The 24,292-nt window shown below is 42.5% G+C and overlaps 1 protein-coding gene across 7 annotated transcripts in view; it reads left to right on the forward strand.

Annotated features, from left to right (window-relative positions):
* LOC126066586 (vasodilator-stimulated phosphoprotein-like) overlaps positions 1 to 24,292 on the forward strand; it is a 521,808-nt gene that overhangs the window by 11,369 nt on the left and 486,147 nt on the right. For 2 of the 7 annotated variants that reach the window (XR_007515145.1, XM_049867822.1), the window contains one exon: positions 3,256 to 3,982. The exons of the other annotated variants lie outside the window; for them this stretch is intronic. Coding sequence is in view for 1 of the 2 variants with exons in the window: in XM_049867822.1 (XP_049723779.1) it covers positions 3,256 to 3,266 (11 nt within the window). In the remaining variant the exon portion in view is untranslated. Of the gene's footprint in view, positions 1 to 3,255; positions 3,983 to 24,292 lie in introns of those variants that run through there. 7 annotated transcript variants of the gene reach the window in all.

The raw sequence follows: 24,292 nt of genomic DNA on the forward strand, positions 1-24,292 counted from the left end.
CTTGACAGCTAAGGCCTTAAATGGCAGGTAAATAGTCAAGACTGATGGCTAACATTTAAGGTGGTTTTAAATGGGTGGGGGGGGGGGGAGGCAGAGGCTAATATAGGAATCCACATCCTTTTGGAATTTATCTTTTTGGAAATTTTACAAGATTTTCTATATACCTTTATTGGTTTCAAGAAGATTGCAAATTGGGCCCCAACTTTCAGGATTTGAAGAAATAAAATTATTGTGTGATTGTTAAAAATATGAAAGGAATGAATAACTATTTGGGATCGTATTTTAATATTTAAATGGGCTTTTTGAGTGTAAGAAAAGGATAGAACATGTTTTTGTTTTGTTTTTTACTTTTTAATTTTTGAATATTTTTACATGGTTGAAAAATAATTATAAGAAGGTCTGTGGTGAAAATAGGGTCTCTATGAGTCGGAATTGACTTGATGGCAACAAGTTTGGTTTTTTTTCTTGGTTTATGGTGAAGAAGTCTTCCTCCAGCTGTTACCAGAATAAGGTTCTTGCCTCTCACTGGTCAAGAATGAGCAGGTAAGACATGTAGAGTTTTCCACGAGCAAAGCTTTATTGAAGAGGCTTGCAAGCAGAGACGAGGAGGGCCTAGAGCAACACGTAACCCCGTCTCACAGGACAAAAGACAGGCCTGAGTTTTTAAAAGTTCTTGGGCAGGTAAAGATTCATGTTTATTCATAGACACAGGCGGGGATATGTTAACTAAGGTGCTTGTGCAGCAGCTTTCCAAGATGTCTCCTGTCCTGGAGGCCTCTCGGATTCCTAGCAGGACATTATGGGGTATTGAGCCTGCATAGCCTCTAGCTCTCCAGTTTGATTCCCCAGCTGGGGCTGTAGCCCCTCGCTGCCCCTGGTGAAAGGTCACACAGCAGTCACAGGTGGATGTTCTGTGCCTGTCCCGGGGCCTGGTTTTGTCCAGCTGCTTCTGAAAGGCAACTTTAAAGAAGTTTGCAGACTTTAGATACCCTGCCCCATTGTTCTGGGGAATGGCTTAGTTTCTGTGCTCTGGTCCATTTCTTGTTACTTTGTTTGCAGATTTGAGGGCTCCTCTGTTCCCTTTCTTAATAAGTCTCTAGGCTCTACACTCAACCCCTTGTTACCTCTCTGATAGTATTAATTTCTCTTTTACTTGCTTCTCTAACCACACCAGTCTCCTCGTTGTTTCTCAAACAGGCACCCTCCAATCTCAGGGCCTTTGTTGCCTGTCTTACAACCATTGTCTTCCCTACTCCATGGTTAATCATTTCATGCATATATAAGAAAAATGAACATATATGTAATCCTTTCCTCCATTTTCTTATACAGATGCAAACATCCTATACATCTTGGTATGTGGTGCCTTGATTTTTTCCTTAACAATATAGCTTGGAGAACCTGTTATCATGGACCCTAAGCGCTGTCCTGCTATGATTATTTATACCTGCATAGTACTTCATTGCATGGATTTTTACATTGCATGGATAGTAACCCAACAACCCCGTGTTATTGAGTCAGTTTCAACTCATAGTGACCCCATAGGATAGAGTAGAAGTGCCCTAAGGGTTTCCAAGGAGCCCTGGTGGTGCACTGGTTAAGCGCTCTACTGCTAACTGAAAAGTGGGCAGTTTGAACCCCCCAGTAGCTCTGGAGAAAGATGTGGCAGTCTGCTCCCATAAAGATTTTAGTTTTGAAAACTCTATGGGGCAGTTCTGCTTTGTCCTGTAGGCTCTCTATGAGTTGGAATAAACTCAGCATTAGTGAGTGTGGATTTTTTAATTTTTATGGGAGCAGACTGCTACATCTTTCTCCCATGGAGCCTCTGGGTGGGTTCGAACCACTAACCTTTCGGCTAGCAGCCAAGCGCTTAATACTGTGCCTCCAGGGCTCCTTATTGCATGGATATACTAATAGTTTCTTTAACTCGATCACGATTGATGGATTTTTAGGTTATTTCCGTGTCTTTTTTTTTTTTTTATTGCACTATAGGTGAAGGTTTACAGAGCAAATTAGTTTCTCATTAAACGATACACATATTGTTTTGTGACATTGGTTGCCAACCCCGCGACATGTCACCATTAGCCCCTTTTCGACCCCTTTTCTCATTTCCATTTGTCCGGCTCCTGTCCCCTCCTGCATTCTCGTCCTTGCCCCTGGGCTGGTGTGCCCATTTAGTCTGTCATATATGGTTGAGCTATGTGTATTATTGTTTGTTTTATGGGCCTGTCTAATCTTTGGCTGAAGGGTGAATCTTAGGAGTGACTTCAGTACTGAGTTAAAAGGGTGTCCAGGGGCCATACTCTTAGGGCTTCTCTAGTCTCTGTCAGACCAGCAAGCTTCGTCTTTTTTTGTGAGTTTGAATTTTGTTCTACGTTCTTCTCCAGCTCTGTCTGGGACTTTTATTGTATCTCTACATCTTTTGTTAGCACAAAGAATGCTGTAGTGGATAACCATTTACGTAGATATTTTGCATGTGTGCAAATTCCTATAAGTTAAAGTGGTGGGTAAAGGTGTATTATTCATCCGTTACTTTGATTGCTAAATTACCTTCTATAGGGGTTATACCAATTTATACTTATATCAGAAATACATGAAATACTTGAAAAGTGAGCTCAGCGTACTTAATTTGTATTTCTGTTACTATGAGTAATGTTCATTACGTATATCTTCTATCTTTTATTTTTAAGAAACATTTTTATTTCTTTTTCTTTCCGTATCCTTTGCCCATTTTTCTATTGGAGTATTCGTATTTTCTTAGTGAGGTGTAGTAGCTCTTTACATACGATGAGATTATTCTTTTGTCTGTCTGATAAGAATTACTGCCGTGTATGTGTGTGTGTGTAGACTATTTTAACATAGGGTAAATTCTTTTTGCTCAAACATGATCACTTGGTAGGGGCATTATGGGAGGTATTCCTGGATCAGATCACTGGACCATCTGTTTGTTAAAGTACATTTCCATTATCACCTTTTATGATTCATTAATTGAACATTGTCTTACTGATACCTGAAAACCCAGGGCTGGTTAACTACGTAAACTCTCCACATAATCAAAACCAAACCGATGGCCATCGAGTTGATTCCGACTCACAGCGACCCTATAGGACAGAGCAGAACTGCCCCATAGAGTTTCTAAGGAGTGCCTGGTGGATTCAAACTGCCGACCCTTTGGTTAGCAGCTGTAGCACTTAACCAGTATACCACCAGGGTTTCCCTGCATATAAAGCAGCCTGTTTTTTTTTTTTTATTACTTAGCATCTCCTTAGAAGACAGAGCTTGAACATTCTGTAATCACACATTGGCTGAGCATCCCATGATCTGTACTTTTGCACTCTTTCCCCGGGAAGAAGGAAGCCGCTGTGGCCTATCACCTTGGAGTAGTTTGGCCAGCAGCCTGGCATTTTGGGAATTTATCCAGCATGCTTTTCAGAGGTATTCAAATCCTTATGGAAGAAAGCAAAGTCAGTACCGAAAACCAAGAACGTTAAAGATTTATGCTTCTTGTGCAATTTGGCTGCAAGAAACAGAGTCAGTTTCTGCTCAGCACTTAATGCAAGATGAACTGAAAACCACAAAGAAACATATTTAAAGATAATTAATACATTTGTATGATATTTTTGTCAAGTCACTCACATGACACGTCTTACAGGCAGCTTGAGAACATTTTGCATAATTTGTTTCCTGGAGGTGGAGAGACGAGAAGAGTCCTGGATTTTTGAAGCTTCCGGAAAAGATGGTTCTGCATATGTCGCACGTAGTTACCAACTGCTTGAAATCAGCAAGGCCTCACTGGGGACTCTGGACATGTCGAAAGACAGTATGTGGCCGATTGGAGTGCGTGGCCGGAAACACAAAGCAAGAACAAGTCAGCAATTGCTGGGGATTTTTGTTTAAGTGTTATTTTGTTACCTTTTTATTTTAAGAGCAAGACCCTGCTAATTTACAGCACTTAAAGGCAAACCATTTCTAAAAGGGTTAAAAGTTAGCTTAGGTCATATCAAACAGTTTGGTCCTTCAATTTTATTTTATTTTTTGAAGTTTGCCTTCTCTCAACACTTTCCTTATTAGCTCTCTGAACAGTTATACTCTCCCAAATTTTTTCATTTTCCTCTTCAAATGCCATTATTTCCTATCTCCAGCAGGTCCAATCAAAGGAATCTATACTTTTTCTGTGTTCTTTCCTTGAGGGCACACCCCTTGTGCTTCTTGACAACCCTCTGCTGTTCAAGAAGGTCAAGTGCTGGATCTAAAAATGGTGCCGGAGGCTGCAAAGTGTGACCACAACCCCCGAGTGGGAGCTGTTGTCAGGGGAAGCCAGGAACAAACCTGATTTCTCTGGGGATTTTCCTTGGCTAGCCTGGAGCCTGATGAGGTTATAGATAGAAGCTAATGCTCTGGGAAGGTATGGGCAAGCCAGGCCCTGCCTGGAATCATGCAAGTCAAGTACTTGTGGGACCCACTGTTATTTGGTCAGCCATGGAGAACAACCTAAGACATCCCACCTGTTAGGCACCAGGCAGAAACAGTCAATCTTTGCTGTCAGTTAAAAAAAAAAAAATGAGACAGAGAGGGAAAAAGAGAAGGAAAAAGACTGATTAGAAACGCTCCTAAAGAAGAAACATTTCTTTTCTCACCGAAGTTACAAGACCTCCAGATTGAATTCACAATCGTGCCGGGGAGGGGAGCGCTCACATGGGTACATCCCACACATGGCATTCAGAATGGAGCTTGAGCATATGCAAACAGCATGTCGACTGCCCCTGGAGGTGATGGCGAAGCGCAGGCTCTGGGGTGAAAAATAAGCTTGTGCCGGGAAACCATCTGGGAGAACTCTTAGACTAATTTGAATTGAACCAAGCTGAGACCTTAAGCATTTCTTTCCAGTGAGATCCAAGCTGAACAATGACACAATCTGAAGGCTGATGTTCAGTTGTTGAGATACCCATGTGTCCCCGTCTTGCAGCTGTCACGTAAGTCCGCACTGCTCCTGAAAGCTAGATAATTAACTGCCTTTTGCTTTGAAGTCTATGGAAAGCTACTTCCTACTGGGGTACATTTACAGCTTCTACAACTGCCATGTCAAATGTTCAGTGCCTTAACTACATCAGTCCCGCTAACTCCTTTAGATGTTCGGGTTTCTCACAGGTATTCACGTCCCGAAAGCTGCCATGTGAGGTTTTTCAAGACAGGTGTTTAAAAAAATATGACTTTTTTTTGATCGTTAGATTATTAAATAAGTTTGCCAAAAACATGACTGTAAGGATTATATGTCATGAATGATTGTAGCTGCTGCTGCTGCTTTTTTTTTTTCCTCCTTTTACTGGAGACTGTTTTCAAAGGCATTAGATTTGAGAGGTTTGGATATAGAATTGTTAAATCAATGGAATTGTCCATTTAGCGGCATCACGTTCAGAAGCACAAACAGGAATATGTTGGTTTTTTTTTTAAAAAAACTTAATTAAAAAAAAAGCCAAACCTGTTATTGTTGAGTAGATTCTGACTCACAGTGACTCTATAGGACAGAGTAGAACTGCCCCACGGGTTGCCAAGGCAGTGAGTCTTTACGAAAGCAGGCTGCCGTATCTTTCTCCAGCAGAGTGGCTGGTGGGTTGGAACTGCTGACCTTTCGGTTGGCAGCTGAGTGCTTAACCACTGTGCTACCAGGCTCCTTAAAAACTTAATAAGGGGGTTAATTTCACTTCTCCTCTCTATTCTGGCAGTTTCAAAATAGGCCTTGGGAATATATATACTTTTAAAAAGGTTCAGAGCAAACGCAAGCTTAAGCTAGTTTATGCATATTTTGTAGACAACAGAATAAAGCACTACTGAACGAACAATTTAATTTGTGTTTCACAACATATCTCTCCAGGCCAGTGTGGGAGCCCTGGTGGTACAGTGGTTAAGAGCTTGATTGCTAACCAAAAGGTTGGCAGTTCAAATCCAGCAGCTGCTCCTTGGAAACCCTGTGGGGCAGTTCTGCTCTGTCCTGTAGGGTCACTATGAGTTGGAATTGCCTTGACAGCAATGGGTAAGGGGGCCAATGTGACAGTTGGAATTATGTAAAAGAACTTTGGTTTCCAGATCTTACTCACTCAAGCCAACGTGAATATAATTTTACTTTGAGACTGCTGTAGATGGAAAAGAATTATAATATTTTAAAAGACAGTGTTGCACAGCAGAATACTGGAATGGATTACTAAGACTCTTTGTGAAATCATGCTAGTTAATTCCATGTACATTACATTGTAGTGAGAAAAACACCAGTGTTTTCAGGCTGAGATTATTTGGTAGGGGTCACAGAGGGTAATTGCCAGTTTGGGTTTATCTTTGTAGTAAAAATCAAAGGCAAACTGCAGGTAGACAGGAATTCCATACTTAACCTGTCCCATAGAAGTAATTTTCACTGAGTGAAGCTTCATAGTTATTTTTCTTTAGAATTTATGTTGTTTTGCCTTTAGGGAGTTGATGGAAAGGCATTGTGAGTGTTTTTGTGGGTAAAGTTAAAATTGTTTTCATTAAATGTTAATGGACTTAATAGTCCAGTTAAAAAGAACCAATACATGAGCCTGTATTAAGCACTTAGTGCTGACATGGCTTATGTTCAGGAATTGCATTTGGGCCCACGGAGCTGAACATCATATGTGAGCATAGGTTAGGAATGGATTTTGTCTTTTTGCTATAAGGAAATAACCATTCTGTTTATAAATGACTCCAATTTTTAACAAAGCAGCTATTTCAGACACAACCAATTGCCTTATTTTGGCCCAAAGAAATCTTTGGACATCTATTTGAACATTAAGAAATCAGCCTGGCTCACTGGACTTGATCCTGAGTTATGTAAAATTCCATAATCTGCCTCTAACTCTCTCTGGGACCTCTGCTATAAAATGAGCTGAGAATGCTGTTTGGAGGAATTTAGTGATTTGAAAATATTTTGCAAAAGCTTAAGAGTTTTTTGTGATTTTTTTTTTAGAAAGAGAACTGTTACGCTATAGTAAAGATATGTCTGGAAAAATGCATTCCTTTTTAGCTGATGTAAGAGATTTAAAGATTAGATGAAAATAAGGCTTTTGGGGGGGGGTTGAGCAGTTAAAAGTACAGTAGGTAGAGAGAGCAAGGAATACAGGCTCAGCTTAGTCAGCAGTTCCACGTGGCCTCCCTTAATTCGTGTCTTCAGGAATCACCAAATTGTGTGGCTTTGAATACATACATCTTAATCAACTCTTTTGAAATCAAACAACACTTTATTTTTTCAAGTTAAAATTTTTATTTATTTTGTGAGAATACACACAGCAAAACACCAATCCGACAGTTTCTATGTGTAGCATTTAGTGACACTGATTACATTGAGTTGTGCAGCCATTCTCACCCTCCTTTTCTGAGTTGTTCCTCCCCCATTAACATAAACTCACTGTCCCCTAAGGTTCCTATCTAATCTTTCGAGTTGCTGTTGTCAGTTTGATCCCATGTAGATAGTTCTTAAAAGAGCATAGTGCTCCAGGCAGACATTTATTACTAGTTAAGCTAACTGTCGTTTGGTTTTAAGAAGACTTCAAGGGATATACTTGGTTTAACGTTTAAAGATTATCTCAGGGCAATTGTTTCAGGAGTTCATGCAGCCTTCATGGCTCCAGAAAGTCAAACCACACTCATTTTATATTATCTTTTAAACACTTGGAAGTAGAAATATTTCATGCCTTCACAGCACATGAACCGTTGTAGTTACAAACTAAGACGTGATACAGCATGTGGCTCTCATGTTGTTCTACCTGCATGTATTCAACAATGAGATCATAACATGGTGTGAAAACCCCGTGGAGCCCAGTTCTATTCTGACACATGGGGCTGGGATATATATATATGATTTATGGAGGAAGAAGTCCACAAAGGCAAGTGGCTCACAAAGTCTAAAACAGGTCTGTTTGGAGGGCAGATGGGGTACAGACAAAGCGGCTGCCTGGAGGCCTTTTCAGAAGCTCCTTGTGTGGTCCCATTTCTGCCTTTGGCAAAGCTGTTCGACTCAGTATCAGCCCTTTGGCTTCTCCCTGATCTGCCCCCCTCGCCTTCTGCCTTTGCTGCCAGGTGGCTGCTGGTTCTTTACCTCCTCCTCTCAGGCTCTGTACCGAGGTAAGGTCGTAAATGTATCTTACTGCTGTCCTGCAGGTGGGTTTTGTTTGGCCCGCGTAGTGTTTAAAATAATCAGACTTAGTGTGGGGTCAGTTGCCATTTAAAAAATCAGGAGATTTCACATGAAGACCTGGATTCCTGGCTTCTCTTGAAAATCAGAAGTCTTGGTGGCATTGGGCCCATGTCGCAGATGGTTCCAGTCAGCTGGAGCCCAGTCAGTGTGTTTCAAAAAAAAAAAAAAAATTCAGTATGTTTTAAAAAAAAAAAAATTCAGTATGTTTACTTGCCTTTAAATGCTGGACTTTCAGTCTTTGCGTTAAGACATAAATCACAGCTTCAAGTATTATCCTTCCCAGAAATTCTTGCAAGTTCACAGAGACGGAAGGAAGCTGTAGAGATTACACTCTGATAATGGAATTCCAGGCTTCAGTCAGTGGGAGGATCTCCTTAGGGGCTTCCAGAAATCATGCCAAGGTAGGCCTGTGCCTGCTTTCACTGTGAGTAAGGTTTGCCCCGAGCCTTAGTGTGAATGGTGTAGCCCGGGCAGCACGACTTTACAGGCAGAAGGATCTGTGGAAAGGGATTCACGAGTGCCTGCTGGAAGTTGGTGACTCCCCACTGCGGTGCAATTAATTACTTTTGTGTGTGGCCTTTCTAGCCATGGTCTTCTACCTCCCACCCAGGTGATTGGGCGGGACTGTGTGATAGGGTAATTGTGGCCTACCAAGGGGATTGGTCAGTTTTGCCTTCAAAGAGAACGAATCCCATTGCATAGAGGAGAGTCCACCACCAAGGAAGGAGAGACCGGCAGGAGAAACCTGGCAGCAGGTGCTGTGGGCCTTTGGCCAGAGACTGAGGGCCAGGGAGAGGTGTGCCTATGGCTGGGAAGAGGCTGTCCTGATGGGAGAACTGTATCTTGAGTGTTTCTGAGCCTGAATTATAACTGTTACTTCCCTAATAAACCTCTCAATCGTGAGTGTAACCTGTGAATTCTGTGTGGGCATTGCCATGAGTAATCGAACCCAGCAGAGAAGGAGAGAATGTTGTGTGAGGGATGGTTGGTGTTAGAATTGGTAAAGATGGCGGAGAGAGGAGGCTTGTCCGACCTCCACCTCACGGGAGTCAGCCTTGTGCTGTTGATCTTGATCCTCCTTTCCTCTTGTGAAGAGAGAGGAGGTCAGACTGCCCCCACGCAGTTTATATCCCCTGCCTACCCTGTTCTCGCCCTCTCTCTCCTCCCACATGCTTAATCCTACCAGGTGCAGGTGAAATATGCATTAAATGCAGAATTCCTGAATCTGTTATTTTTAACTTCATTATTATTATTTTGAAAGATAGGACTTCAGAGACATTCGCAGGTGCCAACTTCAAAGAACTCAAATGAGAAACACTGTCCAGTTCTGTTGGGCCACTATGTGCAAGGCCACCAGGCATCCAAAGCTGAAGAGGATTTTTTAGCCTCTTGTTGGAAACTTTTCTATTTTTGAATGAGATTTTATATTTTCTCTGGAACAATGCAGACTTTATATACCCTGCCTATGTTTTTGTTGGCACCCATGAGAACTTTCTCTGTGTGCAAAATATTGTTGTTGCCCAGCTTTTGGCAGTGATGCCCTAGGTGGAAGAAATGTATCTTCTTCTTCTTCTCCCCGCTCTTTTAAGTTTTTTCAAATCTATTGTCATTACCTGTAGCATTCCTCTTAGATACTCAGGTGGTTGTGGTTGTTAGGTGCTGTTGAGTCACTTCCGACTCATAGCAACCCTACGTACAGCAGGACAAAACGCTGCCCAGTTCTGCACCATTCTCACAATCATTGCTATGTTCAAGCCCATTGTTGCAGCCACTGTGTCAGTCCATCTTGTTGAGGGTCTTCCTCTTTTTTCGTTGACCCTCTGCTTTGCCAAGCATGATTTCCTTTTCCAGGGGTTGATCCCTCCTGATAACATATCCAAAGTACATAAGATAAAGTCTCACCATCCTTGACTCCAAGGAGCATTCTGGCTGTACTTCTTCCAGGACAGACTTGTTCATTCTTCTGGCAGTCCATGGTGTATTCAATATTCTTCACCAACACCATAATAATTTAAAGGTGTCAGTTTTTCTTCAGTCTTCCTTATCCATTATCCAGCTTTCAAATGGATATAAGACGATTGAAAATACCATGGCTTGGGTCAGGCGCACCTTAGTCCTCAAAGTGATACTCAGGTAGGTGTACACATTTTCCACATTGGGCTCTACCATATTGATAGTGTTTCCTTGCAGAGTTTGTAGCTGTTACATAGACTCAGTACTGAACATAAATATGCCAGATATTTCTATTACTTAGGTACCTAGTCACTGAGTATAGAGAGTGAACAAAATAAGATTTTTTAAAAATAGTTACTTTTGGTGAAAATATACACAGCAGTCATGCACAGGATTCATCAATTGAGTGCTTGATTAAAACATTTGATAATGGGAGCTGGACAGCATCCAGTTCTTCTGGTCTCGCAGCAAAGGAGGCAGTAGTTCACAGAAGCCAAAACAAGACTGTAGTGACCATGCTGCTCAGCTTATATTCCTCCTATTAAGAGGAAAATGAGCTGGCGCTGAGTAGTCCCTTTTATCTGCAGAAAAGGGAGGGCTTCAAAGATACAATATGATGATTTTATTTTCTATTTCTCACCCAATTCAATACCTGACAACCTAGAAGCCATTCTTTATTCATGCTTATTGTCCACGTATTATATATGTTATGGCACTTAGGGGATGCAAAGGCTGTGTAAGACAGGATCCCTGCCCTCCATGAGTTTAGTCTACTTGCTGAGCGGGGATTGAAGAAGGACATGGGAGGCCTTATACACTGCTGTATCTCCTGTGTGTGAACCACTGGATTGGGTATGTATGATTTAATGCCCCAGCTGTTCAAGAAGAGACAGTTGGTTTTAGACTGGGCTACTCAGGGATGGCTAAAGTGGGTCTGAAGCTGGGCTTTAAGGGCTGAGAGTGATGAGGCCGAGAATGACCTGATGGTGGGAGGTCACCAGAGTTGGGAATGGAGTTAGAGGGAGTGAGGTCTGGGCCAGATTTAGGGGGGAGGAGTAGGCTAAGGAGCTTCTGCTTCATCCTATAGGTAATGCTAAGCTATCTTTATGCAAGGGAGGGAAAGAGGATGAGAGCAAAGCTCTAGGAAGATTAATCCAGAGGCTTAGAGTAAGGTGATTAGAGCAAGAAAAGATGCAAGAGGCAGGAAGGCTTTTGGCAGTTAGGGGGCTCTTGAGTAATTCAGAAACCCTGGTGGCGTAGTGGTCAAGAGCTATGGCTGCTAACCAAAAGGTGAGCAGTTCAAATCCACCAGGAGCTCCTTAGAAACTCTATGGGGCAGTTCTGCTCTGTCCTATGGGGTTGCTATGCGTTGGAATCAACTCTATGGCAATGGGTATGGGTTGAGTAATTTAGGCATAAAGTGAGTGGGGAACAGGGAAGGGATGATTTTAGAGACTGATTCTGTAGGAACAGATAGCCCAATAAAGGCTGAATCAAGGAGAGGGTAGGGAGAGTAAAAAATAACTAGTCTAAAACCTGCAGTTTTCAACCTGGAGGGGAATAAGGGAGAGACATGCCCTGCCCCCATCCCACCTTGCTCACTTCTCTCCAGCCACATGGGCATGCTTGCTGCTCCTTGAACAAGGCAAGCATCATCCCACCCTAAGCCCTTCACACTTGCCATTTCCCCCTTCTTGAACATTCTTCCCCCAGATAACGTCACCTGCAATCCCCAACTGGCCGTCTTGACTCATTTATATTCCTTCTGTAAACGCGGCGATTTTCAACCAATACACTAAATATTAAAATAACACAAATTATAGTATTGCTCTTCCCAAAAGTTCCTGCAAGTTCTCATTGGTGGAAGGACTTATGCTTTAGAGATTGCTAAAATAAACTCTCTCCAGAGAGGCCTTCCCTGATGACTCTCTCTCTGTCTTTCCCTTATCCTCCTTGACTGTTCTTCATAGCATGTTTCGTCAACTTGGCTATGCATTATCTATTTGGTGATTTTTTTTTCTTTTCTCGAATGTGAGGGCATATGGACAGGAACTTTGATCTTGTTTACTGCTGTATCCTTGCACCTAGTACAGTGCCTGGCACAGAGTAGGTTCTCAGTAAAAAAACAACCAGTTGTTGTAGATTGGATTCCAACTCATGGCAACCCCATGTGTGTCAGAGTAGAAATGTGCTCCATAGGGTTTTCACGGCTGATTTTTCAGAACTGGATCGCCAGGGCTTTCTGGGTTGTACTCGAACCTCCAGCCTGTTGGTTAGCAGCCAAGCGTGTTAACTGTTTGCACCACCCAGGGTCTCCTCTCAATAGATATATATTAATGAAACGAAATAGGAAAGTTCAAGAAGGAGGTGCTTTGGGGAGAGGAGGAGGAGGAGAATCATCGCAGAAGAAGCAACATTTTAGATGTCGATTGGCAAGCTGTCCAGGCTGGGAATGCAGCCTTGTAGCCCTCACAGGCCTATCTTCTTCATAAGCACCGGAACGGACTCTTCTAGGATTGTCACCTTCTCGGGGTAGTTGTCTCAGTGGTCTTCACCCAGCTTTAGGAGTCCATTGTTTTCCTTGTGTGACCCGTCTTTTCCTGGAGGAGAGGACAAGAGAACAGTTGTGGAATAAGGGGATGTTTTAGGAAGCTGTGGAGTCTCTCAGAGGATAACCTAGCAACCACCCTTTCTCTCTTAAGCTGTCCATCAGTTCCCCGTGAGTAAATATCTGATCATTTTCAGACACTTCATTTATTGATATGGTTTAAGGAACACTTTCCCTTTATTGTTAACTTTTTGACATATATTCGGTATACCTGTGATGATCCAAAACCAAAAGAAAAAAACCAAACCCAGTACAGCCGAGTCGATGCCAACTCATAGCGACCCTGTAGGACAGAGTAGAGCTGCCCCATAGAGTTTCCAAGGAGCACCTGGCGGATTCGAACTGCCGACCCTTTGGTTAGCAGCCGTAGCACTTAACCACTACACCACCAGGGTTTCCTGTGATGAGCCAGATGAGACTAAAAACAACAAAAACAGGCATACCTGTAGCTCATTTGCTTCCACGGTTTCAGTTGCTCTGATTCCCCCTTTTCCAGGAGCATATTAGGATCACCTGCCAAACTGAGTTACATGTTAATGAAGTATCTCACATGCATTCATTTTGTTCTCCAAACTAATCCCTCTAAGAAAATTCATTTCTCCTTTTCAAATCCAGTTCAGCCTTTTCCTGATACAAACCACTTTCTAACATCACAACGGACTGTACTGAAATGAATGAATACATTATAAAGCACTTTTTTGCTGCCTGAAGTGATCTGTAGAGAATAAGAGTTGCCAGCTGTGTATCCTGGGCACATAATTCCATTACTGAGATCTTATGGAGCCATCAGTTCCATGGATGACTCTTTGCTTAACAAACCAGCCATCAAATTTCAAACCTGCCCTAGTGTCAGTGGCATCCCCAGGTCAGGTCACCTCAGCCTGAATTCAGCAGATGCTACCAGAAGCCTGGGATGTCTGAGCTCTTCCATCTGTTCAAAAAGCCTGTCATGCCTCCAGTAACCTAAGGTCACAGCTTCTGGTCAGCAGGGCCCCTCCAAGATGAAGGGTCGCTATGAGTCAGAATTGACTCGATGGCAATGGGTGTTTTTTTTATGGGTTTGGATGAAGTTGACCTATGTTTCCTTGGACTGTCCATAAAAATCCTTAACAGGTGGTAATCTTCATTTTAATTCTCTAACCATACTTACAAGGGGCCCTGGTGGTGCACTGATTAAGCGCTTGGCTGCTAACTGAAAGGTTGGCAGTTTGAACCCACCACTTGCTCCGCAGGAGAAAGGTGTGGCAGTCTACTTCTGTAAAGAGTACAGCCTTGGAAACCCTATGGGGCAGTTCTACTCTGTCCTATAGGGTCGCTGTGAGTCAGAATCAACTCAAAGCCAGTGGGTTAACCATACCTGTGTTGGGGGCGGGGGCCAGCTACCATTCAGAATTGGGGTGCTGAGGAGCTTAATACTGTTCTGGCCTTTGTATATGGGCAGGGAGTGACCCAGTTTCCTGCCTATCTTTAAATATCCTACAACTGACCAACTAGAGATTAGTTGGAGGTGCTTAAAAAAAAACAAAAAATAAACCTCTTTTGCTAGCACGCACATATACCCTGGGTTTGCCCATTGCTATAAATTTCTGCGAAATCTCAGGATTTTAGAGGCAACCTTGTCCAAATCTCTCATTTTACAGATGAAGGATAAGAACTCACATTTACTGAGGCCTCCTGAGTGTTTAACACATTTAGGTGCTTTTCCTTCACTTAGTTGGCTGATGAGGAAACTGAGGAAAGTTTTGATTAAAGAGGAGAAGGCGAGAGGAGGAATAACTTTGGAGCAGGGCAGAGGAATGTAGACGTGGAGGGGTGGCTTTGCTAGAAGGAGGAGGAGAGATCAGAAGAGCAGGTGGTGAGAGGTTGCCAAGGATACACTGAGCACATTTTTGTACCTCAGTGGAAGACATTGGAAGCACGATCTCAGAGGAAATTCCTGGGCTGTCTTTGTCACAGTAGTCCAGGTTGCTGATGTCTGCCTTCAAGAAAAGTTTTTTGAATGGAGTCTAGAGATGTGTACTTGAGAAGGCTACAAAAAAAAAAAAAAAAAAATTTTTAAGGGGTGACAATATGATAATTATTATTTTAGTGATAATTTTTGCCACTTGTCAAGAACTTAAGGTGTGCTCAACATTGCTTTGTGTATATCTTATGTAATTTAATTTTTGTGAAAACCTTCTGAGGTTGATATTGAAAACAGCAAACAAAACACAACCCATTGCTGTCGAGTCAATTCTGACTCATGGAAACCCCGTGTGTTACACAGTAGAACTGCTCCATAGGGTTTTCTTGGCTGTTTTAATCTTTACAGAAGCAGATTGCAAAGCCTGTCTTCTGTGGTGCCACTGGGTGGTTTTGAACTGCCAACTTCCTGGTTAGTAGTCAAGTGTAAACCATTTGTGCCACTTGAGGTTGATATTATTATGTTTATTTTAGAGCTAAGTGAGGTTTCTTGGTTAGGTTCTCACAGTAAATGGCAGAGCTGGAATTTGAACCCAGATTTGCCTAACTTTATGTGACAGAATCTCAAGTAATTAATTTCACCTTTACTCAGAAAACGCAGATTCAGTGTCTCTCATCCCTCATTTTTATGCTTTTCAAGCCAACCCTTGGGCGTAATGGTACTTGAAGAAACAATAGCAATATGATAAATGGGCCCTTTTATCATATTTCCAGATTCATAATCTCAATGTTAGCCTTTCTCACTTTTGGGGTACTTATCCCTGATTCTGGATGTCCAGTAACAATTTTTGATCTATAATTAAGCAGGATACTCTCCTCTTACCATATCTTTCAGATATAATCCGCTCACATAAAACAAGGCAAAAACAAAATACTTCTCTTTATTAATGTTGACAATCGTTCTTGTTCTTATTAATAGCTAATCATATAAAATATGTTACCAAGGCCCTTAAGGAGTCCCGCAAAAAGACAAATATATTTAGGAAACATCAGTGCACAGAAATAAATCTTGGGAAGTCGTGGAAAGAGGCGGTGAGAGGAGATCAAGATTGATCAACTGCCACAAAATAACCAGGCAGGGCCCGATTTTACCTGCATGAAGAGCGGGCACCAGGACACGTTTGTCTGAAACCCACCCAAATCCATTCCTGTGAGTTTTGTGACAACAGGGAGGAATGAGGCTGAGTCACTCTGGTTCAAGCCCCTAGAAGAGGATGAGGCTGTGAGGAACCAGAAGAACTCAGACTGATTTCTGGGGTGGCCTTTTCCGTGGAGGTAACTGATAAAATGGGTAGATGGTGGCAAAGGTGCCCAGGATCAGGAGCACTTTGGGGTCTGGGAGAGAAAAGGAGCGCGTGGAGAATGTCTAAGACTTTGTTGATGCTGCCATTTTGCCGAGGGCTTCCTCAGAGGCAGGCTGACTGCAGCTCCAGGCTGGGCAGACTTTTAAGAGAGAAAATCTCATGCTGGCTTTTCCTTTGATTTCAAAATGAAAAAAGTGCAAGTCACCACAGAGGCCCCTGGGAAATGTGCAGCTGTCCTCTGAGGGCAGCTCTCCTCTCACCTGAGAGGACTGTGACTGTACTTAAGGAATAATTGTCCATCTGCCTACCTACCTGCCTACCCACCTGCCTGCCTACCTACCTATCAACCTATCGATCTATCAACTTATCAATCTGTTCACCTCTATCAGTCTTCCTGCCTTCCTACCTACCTACCATGTATCTATTATACCTTCCTCATTCCTTGGAGAAAACCAGCTTTCTTAGTATGCACCTAGAAAGAGTGCAGTGGGGAAAATGTGGCTGTTCGTAGTCCTAGGTGACCTTGAACACATTACCAAAGTAAGTTGGGTTTTAGTTGCTCCCAAATGAAGTAGATATCTGATGGGTAAATAGAGCAATATTGCCTTCTTCATCAAGTGACATCTCACTTTTTATATAGATGGAAGTCTTTCTTTTGCTTTATGGTCTGTTCTTTAACGGGCTAACCTTTTCTATCAGGGCATTCTTAGAATCCTAGAATGTTCTACCCAGAAGGTAGAACTTTTTCCAGTGTAAAAAAAAAAAAAAAAAAGTTTTTTTTTTTTTTTTAAATACCAAAGTGCTCACCCAAATCTCTGTGTGGTGGTTGTTGTCTGTTTTCTGTTTGTTCCCAGTAGAGAGAACAGCTCGCTACTGTCCTAGGCATGAACCTTTTATATATTTGAAAACCATTGCTAGCTAACCTTGTAACCTTCCTTCCTCCAAATGGAATTGACTTGGTTCCTTTAACCTTTCCTGATCTTTATTTTCCAGATCTCTGATGGCTTCTCTGGCTTTCTTCTGAACTGACTCCAGTTGTTCTCTCCCCCATTAATTGCATACCTCAGAACCAGACCCAGCACTTGGGGAGGGTCTGCTCAGGTTTGTGTGGCTGGGCAGGGGGGATGGGAATGAAGAGGCCGGCAATGACAGCAGTAACTTGTTAGTGGGGGAATAAGACAGGAAGGAAGGAGGCAGTCTTTGTATAATAGAAGTCAGACTTTTTTTTTTTTTGGCCACCACAGCATTTTTTTTGCAGAGTTTCCCAAACAATGGTACATATATCAGGGAACTATTTCCTTAATGGAAACCCCGGTGGTGTAGTGGTTAAGTACGATGGTTGCTAACTGAAAGATTGGCAGTTCGAATCCACCAGGCACTCCTTAGAAAGTCTATGGGGCAGTTCTACTCTGTCCTTTAGGGTTGTTATGAGTCAGAATCAACTCTACAGCAACAGGTTTGTTTTTTTTTTTAATTTCCTTACTGTCTTAATCATCCAGTGCTGCTGTAACAGAAATTCCACAAGCGGATGGCTTTAACAAGGAGACAGTTAGTCTCTCATAGTCTAGTAGGCTACAAGTCAAATTCAGGGCGCCAGCTCCAGATGAGGCTTCCTCTCCCTGTTAGCTCTGGAGGAAGGTCCTTGCCATCAATCTTCCCCTGTTGAGGGGCTTCTCAGAGCAGGGACCCCAGTTCCAAAAGACGCGCTATTCTCCTGTCTCTTGTTTCTTGTTGGCATGAGGTCCCCATGTCTCTCTGCTCACTTCTCTTTTATATCTCAAAAGAGATCGACTTAAGACACAATCTAATCTTGTAGGTTGAATCCTGCCTCAATAACATAACTGCCACTAATCCCACCTCATTAACATCATAGAGGTAGGATTTACAACACTTAGGGAAATCAGTCATATGACAAAATGGTGGACAGTTGCACTCACAAGCATTTAATGAGGCCGTGGGTTTAGTGGGTTTTGCCATGTGCCTAGTTCTTCTACTAGAATTCAGAACTTGCAAATCCTTGTTCCCCAGGCTGAATCCTATCTGGAGTTTTTTTTTTTTTTCCTGAAACAGTTAAAAATATGCCTTAATTAGTTACTGACATTGAAAATTGAGATATTCATTTAAGAGTCATCCCGATTTCCTGCTTCTTTCAAATTCTGGAGGTTTGGGAATCCTAGGGTCACATGCCAGGCCTGGGACAGTGTGCTGGAGCCAAGCCACAGTCCGCTTTGTGGATGGGGAACTCCCCTCTAGTTCTCCAAGTCCCTACCTTACCCATGTATCTCACGGACATCCTGTGGGCATTTGAGTTTGAGACCCCTGATCTATGTGCTTGAGAGTTAATAAAGTAATGTCCAGTTCCTATACTTTGTCTACTGGAAGAGATAGTAAAATACAGAATTAATTCGTAACACAGGATGTGACATAAGAACTGTGCAAACTGGTATGGAGGGATGGAACGGTCAGTTACTGGGGTGGGAGGGAAAACAAAGAAGTCTTCACAGCAGGGAGCTAGCGTGTCAGATGGCCTTGAAAGATGAGGAGGATTTCAACACATGTGATGGAAGGGAAGGCAGGAGACAGCATGAGCAGCGACACAGAGGCATGAAGGTGCTTGACGGGAGCTTTGAGTGGAATTCAGGGCACATTGCAGGTGGGGGTGTATGACAGGAAACAGGGCCAGGGAAAGAGAAGAAGGTCCGATTGCGGGAGCCCTGCGTGCCGTGGGACTTGGTTTAATTCCAGAGTGAGTGAGGAGTAGCTGTGGGAATGGAGGAGGGGACCGAGTTGAAGAGTTAATTCAACAGATATTTATTGGGAACCTCCTATGTGCCAGGTGCTGCAGATATAGCTGTGGTCAAGAGAGAGCTAAGCCTCTGTCTTCATGGAGCTGACAGATCATAAATACACAATCAGATATACAGGGAGTGATAAAAAAAACAATAAAGCAGTGTGAGGTGATAGGGAGTCATATGGTGGGCAGTAGTTGAGGTGGGCATGGTCAGGGGAGGCAGGACGTTTGGGCAGAACCCTGAATGAAGTTATAGAGAGCCCCATGTATGGGTGTCAGAGAAGATAATGCCAGACAGAGGAGGAACCTGTGCAAAGATCCTGGGGCAGGAGCATGGTCTTCAAGGAACAACACAGGAGCCAATATGGCAGCTGGTTAAGCAATGGGAAAAGTGGTGGGCAGTGAGGTAGGAGCAGTCAGGGGTCTGTTTTTTTTTTTTTTTTTTCAGGAAGGGAACTGCAATGCAGTGTGAAGAATGGATTGAGGCCAGGATGGAGCAGGGACATCACTGAGTCGTAAGATGATAAGGGCCTGAGCTGGGCCAGGGGCAATAGAGTTGGAAAGATAGAGGTACATACAGCCTAGGAGAAGGGCACAGCTGGGACCAGTACATAAATGAAGGCCCTGAGCAGAGCCAGCTTTGGGGAAGACAGGGTTTTGGGGACAGAATGAGTTGGGGTGCCTCCCTGCCAATTGCCGGGTCAGTCATGTGTGATGGGAGCACTCAGGGGAGGAAGAGAACTAGGCATCCTTTCATTGCAAACTTAGACCATCAGCCTGTAACTGACCCAGTGAAGGGTGAAGGCAGGCACAGGGCTCATCTGCTGCCTTAGCTCAGGAGCCTGGAAAGTTGCCATGGGCCATCAGGGAGAACCCAAGACTCCCTAAAAGCACAACACTGTCACTTTAATGCTATAGACATCTGGCAAATGTCCCCATTCTGGTTCGGTCTAGACGGAAGTGACTTGTAGCAAGTGGAACGAAAAAGAGTTGAAAGGCCATGCAGAGAAGGCACTATTGCAGGCCAGAATGTGGGCTGGCTTGCTATAGAGTTTGTCTTTTACTTTTTTAAAAGATCTAATGAGGAGAAAGCAAACAGCCCTGTGCGAGCCATATAAAGCCCTGCTGCCAGAGTGCCCCAGTCAGGTGGTACAACCCTTGCCTTTGGCATTCTCTACTAATTCTTCACCCTTGGTGTTTTGTCTTTTCCTTCTTGCTTGGCTGGAAGACTTATGAGCTCCTTAGGAAAGAATGCGGTGCTTTTTCTGCTGGCCTTACTGAGGGGGAAACTTCAAGCCCCTCCCCAAAGAATATTGACTGTAAATGTCTGTGGCAAGAGCGCCCTCTTCAGGTCACCCTATTTGTCTTCAGCTGCAATTTCCCTAATGGCGTGGCGTTTTTGAGGCTTAGTTCTCTGTATGGTTACGTAACCCGGTGAAAGGAAAAAGGCAAAAGATACTGTTTTTGAGGATAGGGTTAATTTCACCTAATATTTCTAGAACCTTCTTTCACAGTTCTAATCCTTACTTGGCCACAGGTTCTGAATTTTCCAGCCCAGCCTTTCTTTGGGGTTTGCACTTAGCCTTTTACTAATCCAGAAAAAAAGATAAAAAAGACAACAGATGAGAGCTTGGAAGGGGTGTTGATAACAGTCCATCTGGTCACTTTTCAGCCTCCATTTGTAGGCAGTTTTCTGAGTGTGTACTCGGAATCATGCATTCTCCTAGGCCCTTCAGGATCCAAAATGAGTAAATACAGTCCTTGCCTTTGCTGAGTGGAGTGCAATGAGGGAGAGGGATGAGTAAACAGGAAATTACAGCACCGGTAACAAAGGCTATAGCTGAGGTGTGAACCGTGAGGGGGGCGGCCAGAGGGGGAAGTGCGTGGACATTTATGGTTATTCAAACCAAAGGTGAAAAAAAAAATGCTTCCCATTCCAGTCATTATTCCTGACAGTTACATCTCCCTATGGACTAGACCTAAAGATTCTAAGAGAAAACCATGATTTTAATATATTGCTATGTTGGTAATACCACAAGAGGATTTTAGATCTGAAAGAGATACATACATATATATATATATATATATATATATATATATATATATATACATATTTTCCTATATCCAGACAAAAATTTCTTTTCTTTCATGGCTTGAAATTTTTGAGAAACTCCGCATCTCTAGTTTGAACTAATTAAAAATTAGTTTAATTATTGCAGAATTCCAATGTACAATGGAAAAGGTTATGTGTGGGGTTGGCTAGAAATCACAGTTTTGGCAGGAACGATTTTCTTCTTGGAGAGGGGGAGAGTTATATTTAACAATAGAGTCTCTGGGTTGTGCAAATAGTTCATGTGCTCGCTGAGCTGCTGACTCAAAGGTTGGAGGTTTGAGTCCCCCCGGAGGTACCTTGAAAGAGAGACCTGGCCATCTGTTCCTGAAAAATCAGCCAATGAAAACCCTGTGGAGCACAGTCTGACCCAGAATCAACTCTATGGCAAATGGTTGTATTTAATGAGACCCCTTAAAGGATTGTTCTTTACAAGGGGAAGGTGCATCCCCTGCCACCCCCTTGTGGCATGTACTCATTGACTCCACCCAAACGTCTGGTACATAGGGAGCTCTAATGCTACCCAGTGTCCCCGTGCTCCTTAAGGTTTTATTTTGGAAACATTATTAACCCCTTTTTTCTGAGTATTTTCTGTGCCCTGAATCTTCCACATAAGAAAATCATTGTTTTATTAAAATGGAGAGAGAGAGATGGGCGCTGGAGGAAAGAGAGAAGGCACTTGTGAGCTACATTAGCCTCTCTGTATCCACTCTTGGCTATAAATTCAGATAAAACCATTTGGTGATGTCTTGGGGTATATTTCTTTTCACTAGACACATGTGATGGTGTTTCTTATATTAACTGCTTGGGATTCCTTTGGCATCTGGATGCAACTGGTCATCTTTTTCATTTCTTTTTCCAAGAAAAATTTTAACTCTGAAATGTGTATTAAAGAAAACATTTCTATCCTTTAAAGCTGAACCAGTATCCTTTCTTTTTTGCAGGACAGGAGCCTCTAGGTTGCCAGTTTCAGTTCACTGCTCCGTTGCTCTTACTGCACTTTGTCTAAAACTATTTTCTAAACTCAGGGATTCCTAAGAGGACCGAGAAACACAAATTGATTGAGGCATTTTCTTGTTGAAGTGAAAACCTCAAGTGGATTTAGAGGAACACTAGAGGTTCAGCAGAGCTTTGAACTTAGGGAGCCAGTCTTGGTGACATCCTGTGGCTGGAGGCATGAGGGCTGTGTATACATGCAGATGGTGGGCAAGTGAGCCCTTTGGTCCTATTTCCCATGTTTTGGTAGGAGAAGGGGTGCTCAGTGAAGGATGGAACTTAAACACAATACTCAAAATGGCAGTGAGAAGAAAACAGAGGTGAAGGAAGCAGCAAGGCTGAGGGGCGAGGGTAAGGGTTACCGAGTTCCGTTATGGGGTGAGTATCCTATAGTGAGCTAGGCTTTGGCCCTCAGTTTCCCTTTCTCTAAAGTGACCAGTAGTGTGCTTCTTGGAAACTTGGAAATTCTGAGAGGTGCCTCAGGAAGGATGGGGAAAGGACAGAAGTGTTGGGTCTAAGAGTCTTCACCCCTATTTCAACTAGAGCTACTCAATTTAAATCTATTTTATATATTTGACTTCATCGTAAGATCTTGTTTGAAGAAAGGTTTATCGAGCAAAACAAAACAACAATAAAAAAAAACTTTTAAAAAATCATCAGATTAGATGGTTTCTAAATTTCCTACTAGTTCTCGAATTCTATGAGAGAGGTGGAATAGTGGCATTTATTGCTATCCGGTCCAGCATCTATTATGACTTCCTTTGGGTTTTCTAGCAGCCATCTTGCCATCATTACAACAAAGTCTGAAGCTGCCAGAGGCCACCAGCATGGGTGGTGGTGACAGCCTTTAATTTTAGAATGAGGCTTCACCTGCAATTACCTGTCAATAAATTGCCCCTCTGTTTTTATTTTCTTAAGTCAATTAGAGTTGAGTTCTCTGTTACTTGCATCCAAAAGATTTCTAATTGAATCAGATGGTGTTTAAAGGATAATCAACAAATGTTTATTGAGATGTCATGAAACAAAAAAAAGCATTAAATGCTTGAGATAAAAATCAAATACCAATTTTTATTCATAAAAAACTTAACTTTTATGTTATCCTTTGTTTATGGGAATGACAGTCCTGGTTTACTATCCGTGAGACATTCCCTGTGATTTGTTCACTTAACTAGTGATAAAAATCTCACCTCCTAAAGCCAATCAACTTAGAGACTTGCCCTCATTAACATCATATTTGGACCATCTGAGCTCACATGGAGGTAGAAAAATCTGTCAGATATGAAACCAATCAAAACAGGTATTTGCAGAGTTATAAAGAGCACTGAGAGTGTACTTTTGGACAACTTTTTAATGCCAATTTGACAACATGTACCAGAAGCCTTAGAACTGTGAACCCCCTTGGACTTAGCAATTCCGTCTCAAGAAATTTATTGTAAAGAAATAACTATGGATGTTACACAAAATCTTAGCTACAGAGATGTTCATTACAGCATTGATTATAAACGTCTGCACCACCCACCCAGCCACACACACACACACACACAAGAAGATATTCTAAATGTCCAGTAGTAGTAGTTAAATGTGTTATGATTCATAACATGGAACCCCATTTATCCATTAAAGTTACATAGATGAATACTGTCATAGAAAGCTATGGATGTATCAGTAGGCAAAATAGATTACGAAATTGTCTGTACAGCATAATTCTCTATTTGTAAAAATATATATATGTGTGCATATATAAAACCAAAATAAAAAAAACAAAACCATTGCTGTCGAGTGGATTCCGACACTTAGCCACCCTAGTAGATACTAAGTTGGTCGAAGAGATGATACATTACTCTGGGAAAGTACGCGGTGGCTGAGCGGCAACCAGATCACAATGGCCAGAGAACGTTAACACTGACCACAGAATATAAACGGTGCTCACACAAGGCCAGTGGTGACCATGTTTGGGACAAGATAAAGACTAGGCCACTGTACAACCACAAAGGTGACTAAATAGCCTTTTCTTCTGACTAACATGAGTGACTGCTACTTTTTTGTTAAACTGGTGACAACTATCACCCTGCTGCAGTTCTTTTCATTGCTACATAAAAATTAAAATGCTTTCCTACTTACTGACCAAATGCAATCCAGATTTGAGCCCTGGTGGCACAGTGGTTAAGAGCTACGGCTGCTAACCACAAGGTCAGCAGTTTGAATCCACCGCTCTTTGGAAACCCTACGGGGCAGTTCTACTCTGTCTTATAGGGTCACTATGATTCAGAATCGGCTCAGCCGCAAACGGTTTTGGTTTTTGGTCTTTAACCTTAAAAGGATCCAGCAAAAGCCCAGATCCCCTAAGAAGCCCCTCTAAACCTTCTCT

This window comes from Elephas maximus, chromosome 23, assembly GCF_024166365.1.
Source record: "Elephas maximus indicus isolate mEleMax1 chromosome 23, mEleMax1 primary haplotype, whole genome shotgun sequence".
In the NCBI taxonomy this organism is placed as follows: Eukaryota; Metazoa; Chordata; class Mammalia; order Proboscidea; family Elephantidae; genus Elephas; species Elephas maximus.